General features: G+C 40.1%; 4 protein-coding genes across 4 annotated transcripts in view; 2 read left to right on the forward strand and 2 right to left on the reverse strand.

Annotated features, from left to right (window-relative positions):
* The window catches only part of LOC107040828 (ubiquitin carboxyl-terminal hydrolase 31), a 20,693-nt gene extending 16,082 nt beyond the window's left edge, over positions 1-4,611 (reverse strand). The window contains exon 1 of the mRNA XM_015261089.1: positions 3,293-4,611. Within this exon, the coding sequence (XP_015116575.1) occupies positions 3,293-4,144 (852 nt within the window). The 5' untranslated portion in view covers positions 4,145-4,611. The remainder of the gene's footprint in view (positions 1-3,292) is intronic.
* Positions 4,612-5,891: 1,280 nt separating this feature from the next.
* LOC107040770 lies at positions 5,892-8,856 on the forward strand. Its single transcript, XM_015260990.1, has 4 exons — positions 5,892-6,043; positions 6,977-7,386; positions 8,127-8,455; positions 8,648-8,856. Exons 1-4 carry the CDS (start codon positions 5,901-5,903, stop codon positions 8,843-8,845), a joined length of 1,080 nt encoding a protein of 359 aa, XP_015116476.1. The 5' UTR covers positions 5,892-5,900; the 3' UTR covers positions 8,846-8,856.
* A 1,343-nt stretch (positions 8,857-10,199) lies between these two features.
* LOC107040762 (major royal jelly protein 1) lies at positions 10,200-14,513 on the reverse strand. The gene is made up of 3 exons (XM_015260980.2): positions 13,886-14,513; positions 11,977-12,391; positions 10,200-10,791 (listed from the first exon to the last, which is right to left on the reverse strand). The coding sequence occupies exons 1-3, from the start codon at positions 14,372-14,374 to the stop codon at positions 10,568-10,570; spliced, it is 1,128 nt and encodes a 375-aa protein (XP_015116466.1). The 5' UTR covers positions 14,375-14,513; the 3' UTR covers positions 10,200-10,567.
* A 272-nt stretch (positions 14,514-14,785) lies between these two features.
* Positions 14,786-18,011, forward strand: LOC107040763 (major royal jelly protein 2). Its single transcript, XM_015260981.2, has 3 exons — positions 14,786-15,062; positions 16,938-17,196; positions 17,288-18,011. Exons 1-3 carry the CDS (start codon positions 14,845-14,847, stop codon positions 17,909-17,911), a joined length of 1,101 nt encoding a protein of 366 aa, XP_015116467.1. The 5' UTR covers positions 14,786-14,844; the 3' UTR covers positions 17,912-18,011.
* The last annotated feature ends 647 nt before the right edge of the window (positions 18,012-18,658 follow it).

The following is an 18,658-nucleotide window of genomic DNA, read 5'->3' on the forward strand; positions in this document are numbered from 1 at the left end:
ACTGCGTGAAACGCGTGAAACACACAGGTGTATAAAAATACAACTGCGTGAAACACACAGTAGTATAAAATTTCAACTGCGTGAAACACACAGTAGTATAAAATTTCAACTGCGTGAAACACACAGTAGTATGAAACTTCAACTGCGTGAAACACACAGTAGTATGAAACTTCAACTGCGTGAAATACACAGCAGTATGACAATTCGGCTGCGTGAAACACACAAACTTCACGCATGCGTGAAGTGTATGGAGTGTACGGGAGTGATTCACGCAATGGTGCGAATAGTCACGGCCTTCAAATATTCGTATTCGAGAAAATTGTTTACTAGTCTACTATCTCCATATCACTTATCAATTGATTCGATGTGTCTAGTTTATTGTCTAGATTTAATTTGAGAAGTAATAGTTGAGGGTCCACGATCTTCCGTATATCCACGGTAGAAACTACCTTGAATCCACGGGAAAACGTCCCGTATATCCACGGTCAAAGTTACCGTGGAGCGTGTGAATAGACACTGCCATTGGAGAATTCTTGTCTGCCTCCTGCCAAAAAATGTAAAATTCCACTGAGATTGTAGTGAAATTTGAAATTTCTCAATTTTTCCCTTAAATTGAATACATGTCGCCTTAAAAAAAAATCGATGGTCCATAAACTTTCATTTTATGGGCATTTCGTTGTAGACATTACACGGTTGGAAACTGCCTTCTGAATTCGTTCGTGTCACTTACTCTCAATATATGACGCTTCCACCGATACTTCAGAAAATCCCGTCATTGAGAAATCACGTATACCATTCATTGTATCATATTAAAATAAAATCATGAAAGCTTTAGATTTATAGCAGTTCAATGATTCCGTGCAAATGCTCAAAATTCAGGACAATTCGATTTTGAATATTCACATTTGGTAGATAATTCGATTAAGTTGTGAGATTTCTATATTATTTCCCCTTGAAACTCGGAACTTCACTGCAATTCAACCGTAAACTTGAAATTCCATAACCATTTTGTTCCTTAAATCGAAATCCATAGTCTCTCTCACGAAACTTACTGCCGCGTTATCCCTGAAATTTCAATTTCTTCTAACAATGTAACTTCCTCCGAAGTCTCGCAAATCAGCTAAAAAACCAGTCTCCAGAAAGCGGGGCTAACTCTAATGAAGATTTCTAACTCTGCAAAACAATTTGTTCTAAAAAATTTCCCCTTCTCCCTCAAAAAGATATTAATCAAATTCTCAACCTTCTCAAAACAAACAAAAATATTTTGCTCACTGTAGTACCAAATTCCGCAAAAACAACACCATGCAATCATCATCATCATACACCAATCTAATATTACGTACACGATGACTCATGAGAACCACCAAGGCTATAAAAAGTTCAATAAAACTATTGTTTGGCCTGAAAGTTCAATGTGAAGATGATTCACTCGCCCACACTGAAGCCCACTCTCCCCCCTCCGTCATTGCATCATTTCCCTCCTAATCACGCCCGAATCCCCCGAAATCCCATCATAAACTGTTGAACCAAGAATCGTAAACTGGACAACTTCGAAGCATCCTCAATCGCCGCCTAACGGCATCTGTAGTGCTCCGTTATATACAAATAAAACGACAGACGACCTCTTCCAAAGAAATATGGAAAAATTGGAATTTCTCGGACTAATTTATCTCCCCACATTCCTTATCCAAGCGTCATAAATAAACCTCTCTCTCAACATGTGCCTCGATCAGTCTCCGAGACACTGATGCTATCGTCATCATCAACAGTATCACATGGTATTACGATTACAAAACATATCGAATGGCGTCTATAATCTCATACCTTTTAATCATCTGATTAAGACGAAAGAATATTTTAAACAACTGTCAGGAATGTCTTCACTCAATTTACATTATATCCCAGTCGTTCAGTTGATGACAAATCCTAACTTTAACTCGATAAATTCTTGAAATAACTCAATTATGGTCATCATCATCATCGGCCCCCCACGGCAAAATAGAGTGGGGTAAAACGAAACGTCTTCAATCGCTGATATCTTCTGAACAAATGATACGATTTGGATGAATCGAATCTCATTGTACAGCTTCAGAAGAAAACCGTGAAAATGAATGAAAAAAAAAATGAAAAATTTCACTCTCCAACATCATGCGGTGATTATTCTATTGGGTTCATTCATCCTCAGAAGAACTCATCCCAGAACAGCTTCTATCTCTCTATATTTACTTCACCGAATTCCTAAAATGACTCTTGAAGGATTCTCAAATGACATCATAGTTATCGTTTTCCCAATCCTGAATACTATATTTACGATGCTGTAATCTTCAGTCATCTTAAAGCATTCAATAGTCAATCTAAGTAGAGTAGAACTTGTCACAATTTATATTTAAAGACAAAATTGAATGCTGAGGATACTTTTCCAATCCCTTATCTGTCAGATTTAAGATGACTTACGACAGGTTTGTCTACCATATGATAATTTCCCGACCGGTGCCATTCATATTCCTAAACAAGCTTCATAATCCCACAGCTCTCTTGATTATATTAAGTCGAATGAATATTCGAAACAACTTAATACTTAATTGATGACAAATAACTAACTTTAATTCGATAAATTCTTGAAGTAACTTAATTATAGTCATTATAATCATTGTGTCCCCCACGGCAAAATAGAGTGCAGTAAAACGAAACGTCTTCAATCGTCAATATTTCCTGACCAGATAATACGATCTGGATGAATCGAGTCTCAGTTTGAAGCTTTAAAAGAAAACCTTGATAATGAATGAAAAAATTAAAAAATTCACTCTCTGACATCATGCGATGATCTATTCAGTTCATTCTTCCTCAGTGCAAGGGAAATCATTCCAGGAAAGCGTTTAATTTATCTATTTTTACTTCAGCTGATTAAACCTAACTTCAACTCGAATTCTCAACGAATTCTTAAAAACTTTTTTAGAAATATTAAAGACTTTTTTAGAAATATTCCTGACGTGTTGAATTTTTCCTGAAATGGAATAGTTTTATTTTTCAATTGAAAAACAATGATTCCTCTTCGTGATGAGCTTAGACTGAGCTCAATTGATAAATCTGTTTGAGTTATGAATGTTTTTAAAAAAGTCAAAAGTATCCATTTTACCCCACGCTCCCCTGCTCATATGCACAAGTGTTTTTCAAGTGCGAAAGAGTTTGTGCATTACTTAAAAACACTGGTACACCCCTAGATTCACCCAAGACAAATCTACGGTCGAATCATTCGCCACTTTCAGCTTCACCCTCCCCAGCCCACATTTACCTTAATAATCTTGTACTTCTTCTTCGTAGCCTGATTAAGGTCCTCGTGGACCTTATCCAGCAGCCAAAGCAGAAACTCCTGAGCATCGTGCTGCAGATTCCCCCTGTACTGGCTCCCATACTTATCCACAACACTCTTAAAAGCAGTGCTCATCTCAGGATCATACTGACAGCTCCAAATGGCCTTGAGCAGCAGAGCAAGCTGCTCAGTGATTTCCCCCTTCGTTCCATACTTCTTGGAATTCAATTTATTTCTCCTAGATAGATCGACCTTGTACTGATCCAGCACAAAGTACTCAGCAAGTATGTCAGTGTGCGACAAGCACTGCAGAACAGCGTTCATGAAGCAAGTGTTGCCATGATTTCTGAGACCAATCACCCCGGGTACTCGGTCTGGGGGTATGTGGGCTGGCCTCGGGGGTGGAACTCTCATGTCATTGGCACTGGATGCAATGTCATCGCGTCTAGCCACTTTGCGGGCCTGCACACTGGGCATATGTTTTTCAATCTTGTGGAGGAATTTCCTCCACGAGAGCCGCCTGAATACCTTGCCAGGTTTATCCTGATAATTATTGTTATTCGATAAACCATTGTCACTCATTCTAATGCTATCACGACTGTTGTTATTGTTCTCCTTGGTGTCACGCTGTTTACCCCGTCTTCTGGACATTCTCGTTGCACTTTGAAACGGATTTTTCGGCAATGTGAACGTTCTTTTTAATCGCGAGTTGGGATTGCGGGGATCTTTAACCTCATCCACGCCCAGAATTGTGGGCTCTCTAGTGGCACCGATTTCACCGAGTTCACCCTCCGACACTGATTTCATAACCGGGCCGATTCTATCACTGCTCATCGCCCGGGTGCAATCACTCGGGGCCTTGACTGCACAGTTTTTCGTTCGGTTTAATTGAGGGGAAAGGCTCACACCTGACCTGATCACTTCACTTCCTCAATGTTTTGGGCCACTTGACGATCATTTGGGGGTTGAGACCTCCGTGGGGAATCACTCCGGGGAAATTGGGGGATTAGGACATCATTGGTTTCGCCTGGGGGACCGCTCGGTGGGAAATATTCGATGCAAACACGGCAATACGGCGGCCATTTGCCCACTCGGCAGGCTTACTCGTGTGCGAGGGAGGAGAAACACTAGCACTGCCTCGTGTAACGTCGGATTATTGTTGGGAGTTACACGAACAATTGGGGATGGGTTTGTCGGGGGAGACGTATTGCGCAGGGTAACTACCGTAACATACGGCACTTGGTTGACTTCATTATTGCGGTTTCTTGACGGAGGTTTTCCACTGCGAGGAGAACACCAACGCCGTGCTTTACACGTCGCGCGCGCGAAACTGTTTTCACGGTGGCGCCGACATCTTACGGGGGTTTCCGAAGGTTGGGGGTTTTGATGGGGATTACCGGCGTTGCTTCCGCCGCACAGGTAGGAGTCGATGTCATCAACAGTCGAACAATTATGCGGCGCGGTTTTTTTACGTGGATGACGTCTATGGTTTCAAAATGAGGGATCATTTTCGGAAATAGTCCTTATGTGCAGCGCCATCTATCGGAAGTCTAGAAAATTCTAGATATTTCGAGGTAATTCGAAAAGTTTTTTGAGATTTCGAAAAAGTTCAAGGAGTTTCTAGAGATTTGGAGGAAGGGAGCAGGGAGTTTCTAGAAAATTCGAGAGAATTCAAGGAGTTTCTTGAAATTTCGAGGAAATTCAGGGAGTTTGTGGAAAATTCGAGAAAGAAGGAAAGGCCGTGGACCTATCCACGTACAATTACCGCTGTATCAAAGATATGGGTTTTCGATTACGGAAAATTATGGAATCGTGTTATTTGTATTTGCGGGTTTTCTCGAAGTTATAATGATGATCTTATTGTTTTGATTATAATTTTTTGAGTGATTACTGAAAAATTGAATTTTATTTTATGTCCGTAGATAGAGCTCATCAGAGTCTAGTCATGATGGAACATCCAGGAATTTCTATAAAACTCTCCTATAGAAGAATAACAAAAAATAAAAGACCACATACATACATAGGGGAGGGTAGGGTAAAATGGACACTTTTGGCTTTTTTAGAAATATTCATGACGTGTTGAATTGTTCATGAAATGGAATAGTTTTATTTTTCAATTGAAAAACAATGATTCCTCTTTGTGATGAGCTGAGACTGAGCTCAATTGATAAATCTGTTTCTGAGTTATGAATATTTTTAAAAAAGTCAAAAGTGCTCATTTTACCCCACGCTCCCCTACATATAAACACAATCTAAAAATCTCATATCCAGAATTTTTGACCATATATGGTGACCCTAATACAAAAAATTGTGGGTGACGAAGGGTCGTAAAAAAATAAATGACCATATCAGGCTTTAAATGTGAATTCGTATTCTTTTAAAAATTGATTTTTGGAGGTTTATTTACAAAATAAGCATTTAAACTGGTTCGTTCTCATCGGCAATCGAAAAGAGCTAGTTTGCGGATTTTTTTAGGCATTTTGATGATTAAGTTTGAACTGCATTTATTCGCTGACGAATTGAGGATGGGTGCGGAGGGACATCGAGGAGGAAGGGTCAACAGTCTGTGGTGATATTTCACATCAACAACATGTTTGAAATTGTTTTGGTTTTCATCGCGGCGGATGTTTGTTATACGTTGTCGTGGGATTTTTCCCAGTGCAATGTCTCGGATGATGTGACTATTTGGAAGTTCGCGGTTTGGAGGAATCGAGCGTTCTTTGCTGTTCCAAGGTTAATGTAGAGTTGATAGGAAAGGATAATTTTTATGAATTTATCACCAATTACGGGTGCAGACGTTATGCCTCTCGTTGTTGTGCAACAAAACTACCGATAATTCTGCTGAGAAATTGTATGTTCCCCTGAGGAGATTCTTTGTCGTGGTGAATCAATTTATCTGCGGACAAACAAGAAAGCCAAATTCCCTTGAACTTTCTGGGAATTTCTTCAAAATTCTGTAAATTCCAGGAATTTTGAAGGAATTTACTGAAAATTCAGAGGAATATGGAATTCAACGAGAGACTTCTCTGAATTGCCCTGATTTTTCACGAATTTTCCGGGAATAATTAAACCGAAATTCACAGTTCCCACTGATTTTTCCATGAAATTATGAATTTCCAATCACAAAATTCCTTCAAATTTCCGTGGAAATGTTATTTGTCAAAAATTTCCAAGACTTCCCAGAAATTTCAGTGAAAAATTTTTAACAGTGCACTAAAACATGACAATTTCCGCAGTGATAATTGCTCTCGTGAGACATGTATATGTCTCTGTCATAGTAGTTTTCGTGAAAGATATTAAATTTCTTCCTACCAAGTTGGTTAATTTCCCTCAAGTAAATTTATTCCACTCCATCAAATATCTCCACGTGGAACATATTAGTGGAACATAATAGTTTTCCAGGAGAGTTTTTTTTTTCTTTCAGTGAGATTTCCTTCAAAATTAGTGACGATGTCCCTGAAAATTAGCGACGACGTCACTCGAAATTCGTGATAATGTCACGAAACATTACTGAACAAATCTCTGAATTGAATTTCACAGCCGCGCATCTCTAAAAATTTAGCGTACATTCCTCAAAATTAGGGATATATGTCACTGAAGATCATTGACGTGTTCCTGAAATCACAAATTCTTCCGCTTCGTGTACTCATTAATTCCTTTTATCAGATGGGGTGATAATTCTCGCTGTCACCCGACATTGCTGGAAGCCCCCTGGTACCCAGATCAACCCCCCGAACTTTCGTTACTGCATCCACCTCACTCAACCGTCTCAGCATACCCGAGCGTCGAAATTCAAGCGTCGGGCAACCTCTGCACAAATTTGATCTCGATCGTCGGAGTGGATGTAGACAACCGAGGCCGTCTCTGGGTGTTGGATTCACCTGAGAGCACCCGATGCCCTGCGAAGATCGTTCTGTTCGATTTACGGAGAAATGAGGAAATATGTCGGGATAATTTGCGCGGAATTGCGAAGGAGGGATTGAGGAATTTGCTCGTTGACCCTGTGGTTGGACCCCGGGGGTACAGGGCGTATATTGGAGACCCTGGGGACAACTCCATTCTCATTTACAACATAGGTGAAGTAATATTCTAGAACAGCCTCGTAAATAGTGAAAGGAATGCGCAGAGATGTGCACTGAGAGAAAGAATTCGTTCTGCCGAAAAATTATGTTTCCCTGAAGAGATTTTTTGTCGTGTTGAACCAATTTACTTGTGGATAAAAAAGAAAGTTTCCACCAAAACAATAATTTTTGTAGTAGTCATTGTTCTCGTCAGACACTTCTATATTTTTCGGGTAAATATATTCGTTCTACAGATAATTATATGAGGCTCCAGTTTTGTCAAGTGAATGTTATTGACCAGTGATGAAATGGTAACTTCAAGAGGAAACTACAATTCAGTAGCGAAGCAGTAAACCGGGTCAAGTCAATTTTGACTTTTGGTCAGTATTTGATGGATATCTCGGAATCTAAGAGAGATCGCAAAATTTTTCTCATGACCTTTTTTATAACCCTTAATTGGCTCCACAAAAAAGGTCATGATAAACATTTTTCTATCTCTTTTAGATTCCGAGATATTCGGGGAAAACTGGACAATAGTCAAAATCGACTTAAACCGGTTTACCGCTTCGCTACTGAATAGTGAATTCAAAATTGAGCGCTCAAACATACGTCGCCGCACAAATTCCGTTTTCAATGAAAGTTTGTTCGGCCGAGCCGAAGATCTTTTAAGTTAATCATTATGTCGTTTGTGCGACCAACGGAATGTTAACTCAACAAATGAAAATCCTTAAATAAAAAAAAATGAAAATCCTCAGACCACACGGGCCTCCGAACCTGGTGGACGGTAAAACTCCGCCCCCCCGTGGACCACCCGAAAATCATCTCCACGGACCTCGCAATTTGCCGGAAGAATCAGCTCTTCATAACCGGCGGCAATTTTCTCGACCTCTTCAGCGTAAACCTGGAGCTCCTGCGAAGCGAGCACTCCCAGGCCCTCGTGCCCCCTCAGACCACGAACACAACTTACCACGGCATAAAAATGGGAGTTTCCTCGGGCCTGCTCTGCGACCCAAAGGGTGGCCTTCACTACTTCCTGGTCACCGAGCACGCCAGTGTTCGATGGGATACAAAACACGATTTGAAAGTAAGAGTCGTGGGCTACTTTCCTAACGGGTATTTATCGATTGCAGGGATCGATCAGTGTTAGGCTACATCCTAATTGTACAACACCGGATTCAATGACCATTTTTTACCCCCCAGAGTCATATCATTAGTTTAATTAACAGGTGTTGGCTCGACCACTTTTCTATCCTCGTTTTCTTGATTTACTTTTCAGGCAGGTAGTCACGCAGTTCTGTTGCAGAGTGAGCAGGCTCTCAGTCTAACTGATTACAGAATGGACGCGCAGAGAAATGTCTGGGGACTGGTGAACGCACGACATCCTTATTTGGGAGAATATGGAAATTGTAGAGCAACGGGGAAATTGTCCGATCGGATTGTCAGAGTGTTCAAGTATAATTTACTCGCCCCTTGAGGCGCCTGTAATTGACGTGAAGTAACCTCATCAATTAATTATCCTCTGACTTTTATGAATGAATGAAAATCTTTTGCAATCTTTTACATTGTAATTCTTTCGTTGATAATTCTTCTCGTAAAAATCGTAATCCATCATTTGATCCTGTCAAATTATATCTGCCAGCATGCTCGTTGATCCGATATTGTGTGCAACGGATGTGGGTCAGGAGGCGTGTTTTATTGGTCAATCATTCTAAAGGACTACTAAATCACACGTTATGCTAAGGAATCACATCCTGTTTAAAGAACGGGAATTAAGTGACGCTTGACTATGGGAAATTGATAGATTTTCGATTGAACTAGCAATTCTGTAGTGAAGGGGTAAAAGGATTCTAGTCGATTTAGCTGTTAGCTGAGTTCACCTGTGAAACAATTTAATAGAAAAACAGCGAATTCGCTAGAGAATTCTTTTGGGATTCTATTACAATTCTAGGGAATTCTCGTTAAAATTCTATTTGTTTTTTTGCGCTGATTCTATGAGATATTTGACAGGAAAAAGTCAATAGATTTCGATCTTTCTATATGAATATTGTCTTGGAATTTTTTCTATAAGAATACTTGGGGACGAATTTTCTAATTTCATTCGGATCTTGGAATGCAAAACAATACCAAATATAGCGGAAAAAACTTGGAAAATTCGTGTCCATCCGGTCGCCAGCTTTTATCCGCCGCACAGTTAGCGCTGCGCCGCTGGGTTCAACTGAGCGCGCTGTTGCCAACTTGACGCTTACCGCAATGCGCACATTTCAAGTGTGTCAATGAATGTAGCAACGCTGTCGCTCGTGAGATCGGCAGGGACTCACTCGCAACGGGCGGCGCGGCGTCGTTTTTCTGTCCGTTCGACGTTTCTTTGCTTTTTTAGCTAAACAAATTTCCCGAGAAGAAAACGGACAACGTCAACGCTTAATAAAAGGATTGAACTAGGAACTCTTTTTTCAAAATTTTTTCAGAATTTTTAAGCGTCGAGAAACTCTAAAATATAAAAGAAACGAAAACGGGCGGCGCTGCGCTCATTAAGCGAGTGTCGAGAGTTAATAGAAAACAATTTGAAGAAAAAAATTCAAATAGAAAAATCGAAATCTATTGAATTTTCTCTATTAAATGTCTAGTAGAATCTGCGTAGAAAACAAATAGAATTTTATCGAGGATTCTCTAGAATTTGTAGAGAATTCCAATAGAATTTTCTAGCGATTCTGCTAAGGTTTTCCATTGAATTTTTTCGTACATGCATGCCCTAACGGTCACCGTAGTCCACAGATGTTATGTTGAAGAATAGCATCCGGGGGGGGGGGGGGAATTAAATTTCGCTTATCCACGAAAAATTGATACATTTTTTATTAAGATGATAATTTTATTGATTCACCTGCCTATCATGCGACTAGAAACGACAATTTAGCGTCACTCGATGCAATCAAACGAAACACTGGTTAGTTTTGTCCATAAGCAAACCTGCTGTCACGTTCATTAATTATCAGACAACAATAATCTCTCGTGACTGGAGCACCAGAAGTTCAATTATTGGAGTCATTGCTTGAATAAGATATTCAGCGTTGGATATCTTACTTAAAGAAATTTGTGATAAAAGAACTTCAGCTCCTCGGAAATCCGCTCGGCGAACGTGAATTACTTCCAAGTCGAGAGAAATTGTTGGGTTACTTTAGGGATAGATTATGATCAATAATTATTCGCACTGCTTGACGATCGGGCGGATCAGCACACTGGTGCCAGAGCAGGGGACTGTATCCTGAATATAATCCTGGAAGTTGCTCTCCAGCGTCCACATGAGTTTCTTGTAACCAGGGACGACTTGCGTTGGCATACGGTACTCATCGCCCTTTTCTACGAGAATGCAGTTCTCCGGTCTAAAGTTGGTCTCGGCGTTCCACATATATATGTCTGACTCTCCTGAAGCGCAAAAGAAGAAACAATAATTCAATTAGATCACTGATTCATTGAATTGATTAATAAACGAACTAAACACGGAGATACAATTGGAAGAAAAACAAGTGGGAAATTGCTTTCTTCACAATATGTGCAGTCAGACTAAAATTTCTTCTCCCTTAGAACAATTGTATTTCAATTCTTTTCATTGAGAAATCAACATTTCGACAATGGAAAGCATGGAAACCTGGGGCCTGAAATTAGGTTTTTATGGGAAAAAAAATTTAGTTGAACTATAGTCCGATCAAAACTTCTTTTCAGGCATGAACTTAGTTGCAGGTAACGAGTTTCTATTGACAAATTGTTGATTTTGCAATGAAAACAAAGGAAAACTATTTTTTTTAAGGGAATAGAAATTTTGGTTAAACTATAGTCAATTTGTTTTTGCTAATAAATTAGTAATTTGCTTCCGAATGAATTTCTATGAGGATGTATTTTAAATTGAATTCAAGGATTCATTGAATTCCAAAACTCCAAGCCGTATACCGTGTATAAGGCGAATTTTCAGAAAAACATGGCAACTTTACGCTTGAATATATAATTAAGGGGCACATTGGTCGTAAAAAATCTCACGGGACTTTTTCCAGTATACGATCTAGATTACTCTTGATTTTTTTAAAGAGTTTTCCTAAATCTTTCAAATTTATCATTATGTCGATTTAGGGTGGTGCGGCGCGGCGCAGCGCTTACGGTGCGACCAACGAAGTGTTGAATATCCCAATCGAAGTTTAGAAATAGGAAAATAATTAAAATTAAAATTTCCAATTGATGATTTCAAAAAATTACGGAACTCACAATTCTCTCACCGATTACGGAATCGACTGAGAAAATTTAAGTGAGGGTATCGTAATTTTTATTGAATATTTTTCTCCATGCAAGTAATCGTCAATCTTCTCAACTAAATTACTGATTAATAAATACCGCGGAATTTGAATATTTAAATTGATGATTACTTCAATAAACTAAATTTAAATTGAAATTTGAGAGTGGCATTACCGAATCCATTACTTGATAATTTAACGGTAATTATAATTTATGGATATGGCCATCCCTGCGACGGGCTGAAAAAAAACACACACACGAACTCCTGACGCAAAAAATTGGAAATTTCGAAAGTGACGAATACAGTCAGAATCAAAATGTACGAACCTTTCCTGCGGAAGAAGAGATTGCTCCCATTGTCACCGCCGAGGCCGACGAATTTTCCGGGTTTGGATCCAACATCAACGACATTATTACTGATAGTTCCCCGCCTCAAGAACTCTGCTTTGATACTGAAGACTCTGCTGCAGTTCATGTAAGAGAAGTAAACGACTGGTGTGAAGTCTGATTTCCTGGCGAGGCACATGCACATGAGATCACGCTGATTAGATCCCAGACTGACGGCCCTGGGGAGGCTCAGCCTTGCACCTCTCTCGGCGATGACGTTGTAGGCGATGATGGTACGAGTTGGGGGATCGGAGATGTACAGAAATACATTGCCGTCTGGCGCATAGTCGACGATGAGGTTCTGGAGGTGGGACTCGTCAGTCATGAAGGGTTCGATGTTGACAACTTTGACGACCTGATTGATTAAAATGCATTAATTCATTAATTTATTGATCTGAGGGAGTCTGGGGGATGGAATTAGCACTCAGGCTGTGGCGAGGGCATGGGAATGGGGTTGGCTGTGCCCAAAGAAGCCATTCCCATTTTTTAACGAGAGTATTAGTCTTCTGTATTATCCGCAGGGCTATTTTACTCGCTCAAACCTGAGATGCTTTAAGGTATAAATTACATGGCAAGCAGACACACAACTTTTTTTTCACTGTTAAAAATTTTCGTCTTAATTTTCCGGGCCAAATTCCGGAAATTTTTATCGCGTTCAAGTTCCACTGAAATTTCAGGAAATCTTGTCATTGAAAAATCGAATATTCCAATGATTTTCTGTTCAATTATTCTATGAATATTTATAAAAATCAGGGAAATTCAGGGAAAAATTGAAAATTCATGTTATTTTTTTTCTTGAATTTTCATGTTCTGCTCGCTCACACTTAAAACTCATGAATTCACTTGAATTTTACTTAAATCCGATGGAATGTCACTCTTACGAGAATTATATTATGGTATTTTTCATCAAATTTCAAAAAATTTCTAACAGTGTAGACATTTTTCAGACACTAAGAAAGTTTGAATTAAATGAAAATTTGTCTGAATTCCAAACATCGTTAAGATGTTTAGGAACCTGTTCGTCATAAATTCAGACAAATTTTCATTTTATTCAGACATTTTTTAGGGTCTGGAAATGTCTACAAAAGGCTTGTGAAATTCAGACATTCATTTTCGCTGTGTTTGACCGAGTTAAATACACTATCGAAAATTCTTGTCTAAAATTTCCGGTTCACTTTTTGGAAATTTTTATCGAATTTAATTCCCAATGAAATTTCAGTTCCATTTTCCCTGAAAATAAATAGAAAAACCAAAAAATTCCGGTAAATATAGTCTTGAATTTTCAGGACAGTCACACTGAATGCGATGTAGGGGAAAAAAATCATGAAATTTCAGATTTCCCTGAAAATTCAAATAAATTAAGGAATTCTCGTCTTTACGCTGCTTAAAATTCCGGAATTTTACTGAACTTTCAGTGAAACCTGAAATGTCATTAGTTTCCCCCTAAATCGCATTCAGTGTCACTGTCCTGAAAATCAGTAGTCAACTGTCCATGAAATTTCATTTTTTTTCAACAGTGTAGCCCTCGGGATAATACACGGAGACAAATGTTCAGTAAAAATTACGGAACTCACAATTCGCCCATCGACTACGAAATCGACTCAAAAAATTCAAGTGACGGTATCGTAATTTTTCATCGGAGATTTAGATAAAAATTACGGAACGCTCTGGAAAAATTCCATGGCAGTTCCGTAAAATTTCCTACAACCCCATTTCGCTCCGGAATTACGCAAAAGAAACGTAATTTTTATTGAATACTTCTCTCCGTGTACAGAATACGAATATACCAGTCGAAATAATTCCTTCCCTTCACAAGATACCGATCTTCTTCAATGAATCGGATATTTACCCTTCCAGATTTAACATCAATAGCCACCACTTTAGGTGAGCACCTCTTAATGGGTTGTGTCAAAGTATTAACGATTCCCGAGTCGAGAACCCAGAGAACGTCCTGTACATCCAGCACAATATCGATAACGCTCTGGAGGGCTTCGCAGTTGCCCTCCTCCTGGATGGCCCAACAAGGGAACGGGGCTATTTTGCAATTGCCCTTCTTGTGCAGGGAGACCACTCCAAGGGTGAAAGGGACCCCCGGCTTGAGCCTCGGGAGGGCCACAATCGCCTCGTCCTTGTACATCTGCATCCTGGTGACGATGACATTCCTGGGAATGTAGCGTCCACTGCTCACGTAGATGTTCTTGGTGCTGTTGCAGGGCCACTCGAGGTTCGTTCCCGACAACGGAACTCTCAGCTCCTGAAGAGGCACCTTCTTGCACCCAGCGAAGACGGTGGAGACTAGGGACAGAAGGCAGAAAGAGACACTCAGAGTTCCCCTCATCCTATTACTATTTCAATCTTCAAAAGGAGAAATCCCGATGTTTCACACTGAACAATCGAATTTAAATCACTTCAATGATCTTTCTTTTCATCAGTCTTCGTTTAGATTAACGAGAACCACCGCCTCGAAACAAACTGAGAGATCAACTCTTGAATAACGAGTATATATAACCGCATATACGTAATGTTGCATGAATTTCTTTGTAAACTTGCCGTATCTTCCGGGATTTCGAAATCAGCTCCTTCCGAAAACATCTTCTGGCTTCCGGCTGACGGAAATGCGGAAATAACGACGATACGCATCCGTCTGATTCTTTTGAAAAAACACCACCATTCTGGTTCCGTGAATTTCAAAATTCCAAACAAAATGAGGATGAAGTATATATAATTGTTGGATCTCCCGTACATTATCAGTCGTTTATTTTTACCAACTAAAGTCAGCGGTGTTGAATTAATCATTAAACTAAGAGAATGATAATCAAGTTGTTGGTAGTGTCACTCGCCATCGGGTGCACTCTTGCCAGAGGTCCATCTTCCGAGGACTGTACCAAGTGGACTGGGGGACCTATTGACTGGCCCTGTGATCTCACCGAGAGCCTCTACAGGAATGGTGGGAAATATATCAGCAAGAATGTCATTGCTACCCGCGCTGTTGTCTGGAAGGACAGCGCTATTGTTGCATTGCCTAGGTAAATTTGAGAAGTGAATAACGCGGGGGGAACAAAATCAATTCAGTAGCGAAGCGGTAAACCGGGTTAAGTCAATTTTGACTCTTGGTCAGTATTTGATGGATATCGTGGAATCTAAGAGAGATCGCACATTTTTTCTCATGACCTTTTTTATAACCCTTAATTGGCTCTATAAAAAAGGTCATGATCAACATTTTTCTATCTCTGTTAGATTCCGAGATATTCGTCGAAAACTGGACATTAGTCAAAATCGACTTAAACCGGTTTACCGCTTCGCTACTGAATTAAAAATTATGCGGTATTCTAGGTACACTGTTGAAAATTTTTGTCGGAAATTCCCCGTACACTCTTTGGAAATTTTTATTGGATCTGATTACCACTGAAATTGCGAGCAATTTCGTCATTGAAAATTCACAATTTCGGGGGAAAATCAAAGAGAACTGTCAATTTCAGTTCCATTTTTTCCTGAACATGAATGGAAAACCAGAAAATTCCGGTAAATGTATTTTTGAATTTTCAGGGCAGTGACACTGAATGCGGCTTAGGGGGAAAAATCAACGTCAAACGTCATATTGGCGTTAAGCGTAGATTGTTCAAAAATTTGGTTGAATTTTCCGGAAGAAGACTTTTAATTCGATTTAAGGAGAACAAGTCAATGGAATTTCAAGTTTCTCTCAAAATTTAAGTGAAGTCCCATTTTTTTAGCGGTTGGAAGACGGAAATTTCACAGTTAACGTGAATTTTCAAGTGAAAATGAATATTCACTGCCGAATTCCCTTGAAGTTTCTGGGAATTTCTTTAAAATTCTGTGAATTCAAAGAATTTTGAAGGAATTCCCTGAAAATTCAGAGCAATCTGGAATTCAACGCAAGATTTCTCTCAATTTTTCAGCTTTTTCATGAATTTTCCGGGAATAATTAAACCGAAATTCACACTTGCCACTGACTTTTCCATGAAATTATGAATTTTCAAGAGAGCTATTGCGAAATATTCAAAAGTTAGGAGGAAATATCTGAAATAAAACTATCGGGTAGCCTCAAATACTGCGCTCTGATAGGTCGAAATCCGATTAGGAAAAATAACCACATTAAAAATGAATCGAATCTCTCTTTTTATCGGTCGGAGACAAATTCGACTCACAAAATCGGATTCCTCAGAAAAAATCCCGCGTAAAATACTATTCCAATTTTTCTTCTCGGAAAAGGAAAAGGTTATTTCTCCAAGGTGAACCCCCCCTTAATCTTTATCCTTTCCACTACCTCAGTCACCAACTTTTCCGTCAAGGCTATATAATTCTCACCTCTGAAGGCTTTATAATTCTCACCTCTGACTTAATTTTTTTTCTTCCAAAATCTAAAAATGAAGAGTCCAAGTTCACTTGGCTTCAGCCTCCTTCTGACAACATCATTAAAGAAGGAAATTTATAATGCGTTCCATATCTTAATGACGTCATAGGAAATAATTGGATGGGATTTGGATGAGGTAGGACCGGAACCGGGATTATTCTCAATATGAATAACTGAAAGAATGGATAGTCCAGACCGGGATATGAACCCGGGACCTTCCGATTATGCATCGGGTGCTCTCCCAACTGACCTATCCGGCTGCTAGTCATTTCTCCATTTCAAATTTCTGGTGCATATTGAGCTCCGCCGTCCTTCTTACAACATTCATTTTTACATTAAAGAAGGGAATTTACATAGCGTTCCCCATTTTTGTGACGTCATAGGAAACAATTGGATGGGATTTGGATGAGGTAGGATGGAAACCGGGATTATTCTCAATATGAATAACCAGAAAATTTTCAACTGAAGAAATGGATAGTCCCCACGATTGAATAACCAAATAATGAGACTCCTTCTATGCAACCAACAGATTTAAGAAAGGTGTCCCAATAACCCTGGGGATCATCCCCCTGTTCTGCAAGGTCGGTTACCCCAGCCTGAGCCCGTACCCCTGCTGGTCGGTCCAGGAGGAAGGCAACTGCGGTGCATTCCAGAGCGTGGTGGACCTCTTCCTCGATCCCCAGCACATCCTCTGGGTCCTCGACACGGGCATCGTGGACTCCCTCGAGCCCCAGCCCGTGCGAACGTGTTCGCCCAAGGTCGTAGCCATCAACGTGAAAACTGGAAAGGTAGGTCTTCCCACTTTACAAACCACTTCATTACCGGGGGAGTGAAACAGAGTAAATAACCCGTTATTACCCACTTCACAACTGCCTTCAGATGGTCAAGACTATCGACCTGAGTGGAATGGCAACCTCAACATCGAGACTGCAGTACGTCGTAGCTGATTACAGCGCTGACGGTCGCGCCTTCATCTACGTCACTGATGCAGCCACCCGAGCGATTCTGGTGTACGACGTGACGTCGGGTCAGGGCTATCGCGTTGTCCTCCCCAAGGCGACGACCGTGGGCTGCGCAAAGCGAGACGTCCTGTACCCGTCGCTGATTCACCGTCCTGACGGCTCCGGCGTCCTCCTCATCTCCTACCTCAGCGGCTCCCGACTCTTCAGCGTCCGCACCGAGTTGCTCCAGAACGGCGCAGCTGCTGGAAAAATCCACGACCTCGGGCCCAAGCCCAAGAAAATGGTCATGCTCGGCACTGACAATGGATCAGCTGTCTTCTTCCGGTACGAGGGGGAGCAGCCCATCTACAGGTGGGACGTCTGCACACCCTTCTCCGAAAAGAACTTCCTCAAGGTGTACGAGGGCGACGGGTACGCCTTCGCTTCAGAAGTCATTCCCGATTACAAGAGGGGACGCATGCGTGTCCTTGAGTCCAACTTCCCTGATTTCATCAGGGGCACTGTCGGCGTTGGGGTTGACCACTCTCTGACAATCATGTAATTGTTCAATGTAACAGTTGTGGAGGCGAATGAAGAAAAGACTGAGTTTAAGGTTCAGGGAGAGTTCTTTATGGAATAAAGAAAATATTAAATTATTTTCACGAATTGTTCTTTATTTGTGAATTGAATTGATTCTTATCTATGAATTTTTTATGACATGACATATGTGGAAAATCGAGTAAAAAATACACTTCCAGCCCAATGATCAACCTATTGATATTTTTTTATTGAGCTGTTATTTTCATTTTTTTTAAGTGACAGAAGTAGACTGACAACTTTTGCGTAAGTGCGAAACAAATTGAATTTTTCTATAGTAACACATCCCTTCTCTCCGTCAGCACTGTCTGTATCGCATAATATTGTGAATCAATGGTGTATAATGCTATTCCGTTCGAGCAGACCTGAAAGGTCAGTCGACAGAACGAGTTATCGCATTTTTTTCTTTGATTCCGCAGATCATTTATCTCTGATATTGATTACAATACGCGTTAAGCTCAGTTGCAGCTTTATCCGTGGAATTTCCTCATAATTTCCACGTAATATAGGCGGGCAATGAAATATGATCGTAATTTTTTTTTTCATACATTAATCACTCGCGCATGGCAGATTTTATTTTAATTCTCATGTGGTTACAGGACAGCGTATTAACAAAACAGTTTAAATTTCTAGGCTCCAATTGCTGCGCTCGGATTTCAATGAGCGAAAGTTCTCCAATTTGAAATCAATGCAACGATTTCAGAACTTTAAT

Source organism: Diachasma alloeum, unplaced genomic scaffold (assembly GCF_001412515.2).
Source record: "Diachasma alloeum isolate Michigan unplaced genomic scaffold, Dall2.0 Dall_scaffold_00343, whole genome shotgun sequence".
Lineage (NCBI taxonomy): Eukaryota > Metazoa > Arthropoda > Insecta > Hymenoptera > Braconidae > Diachasma > Diachasma alloeum.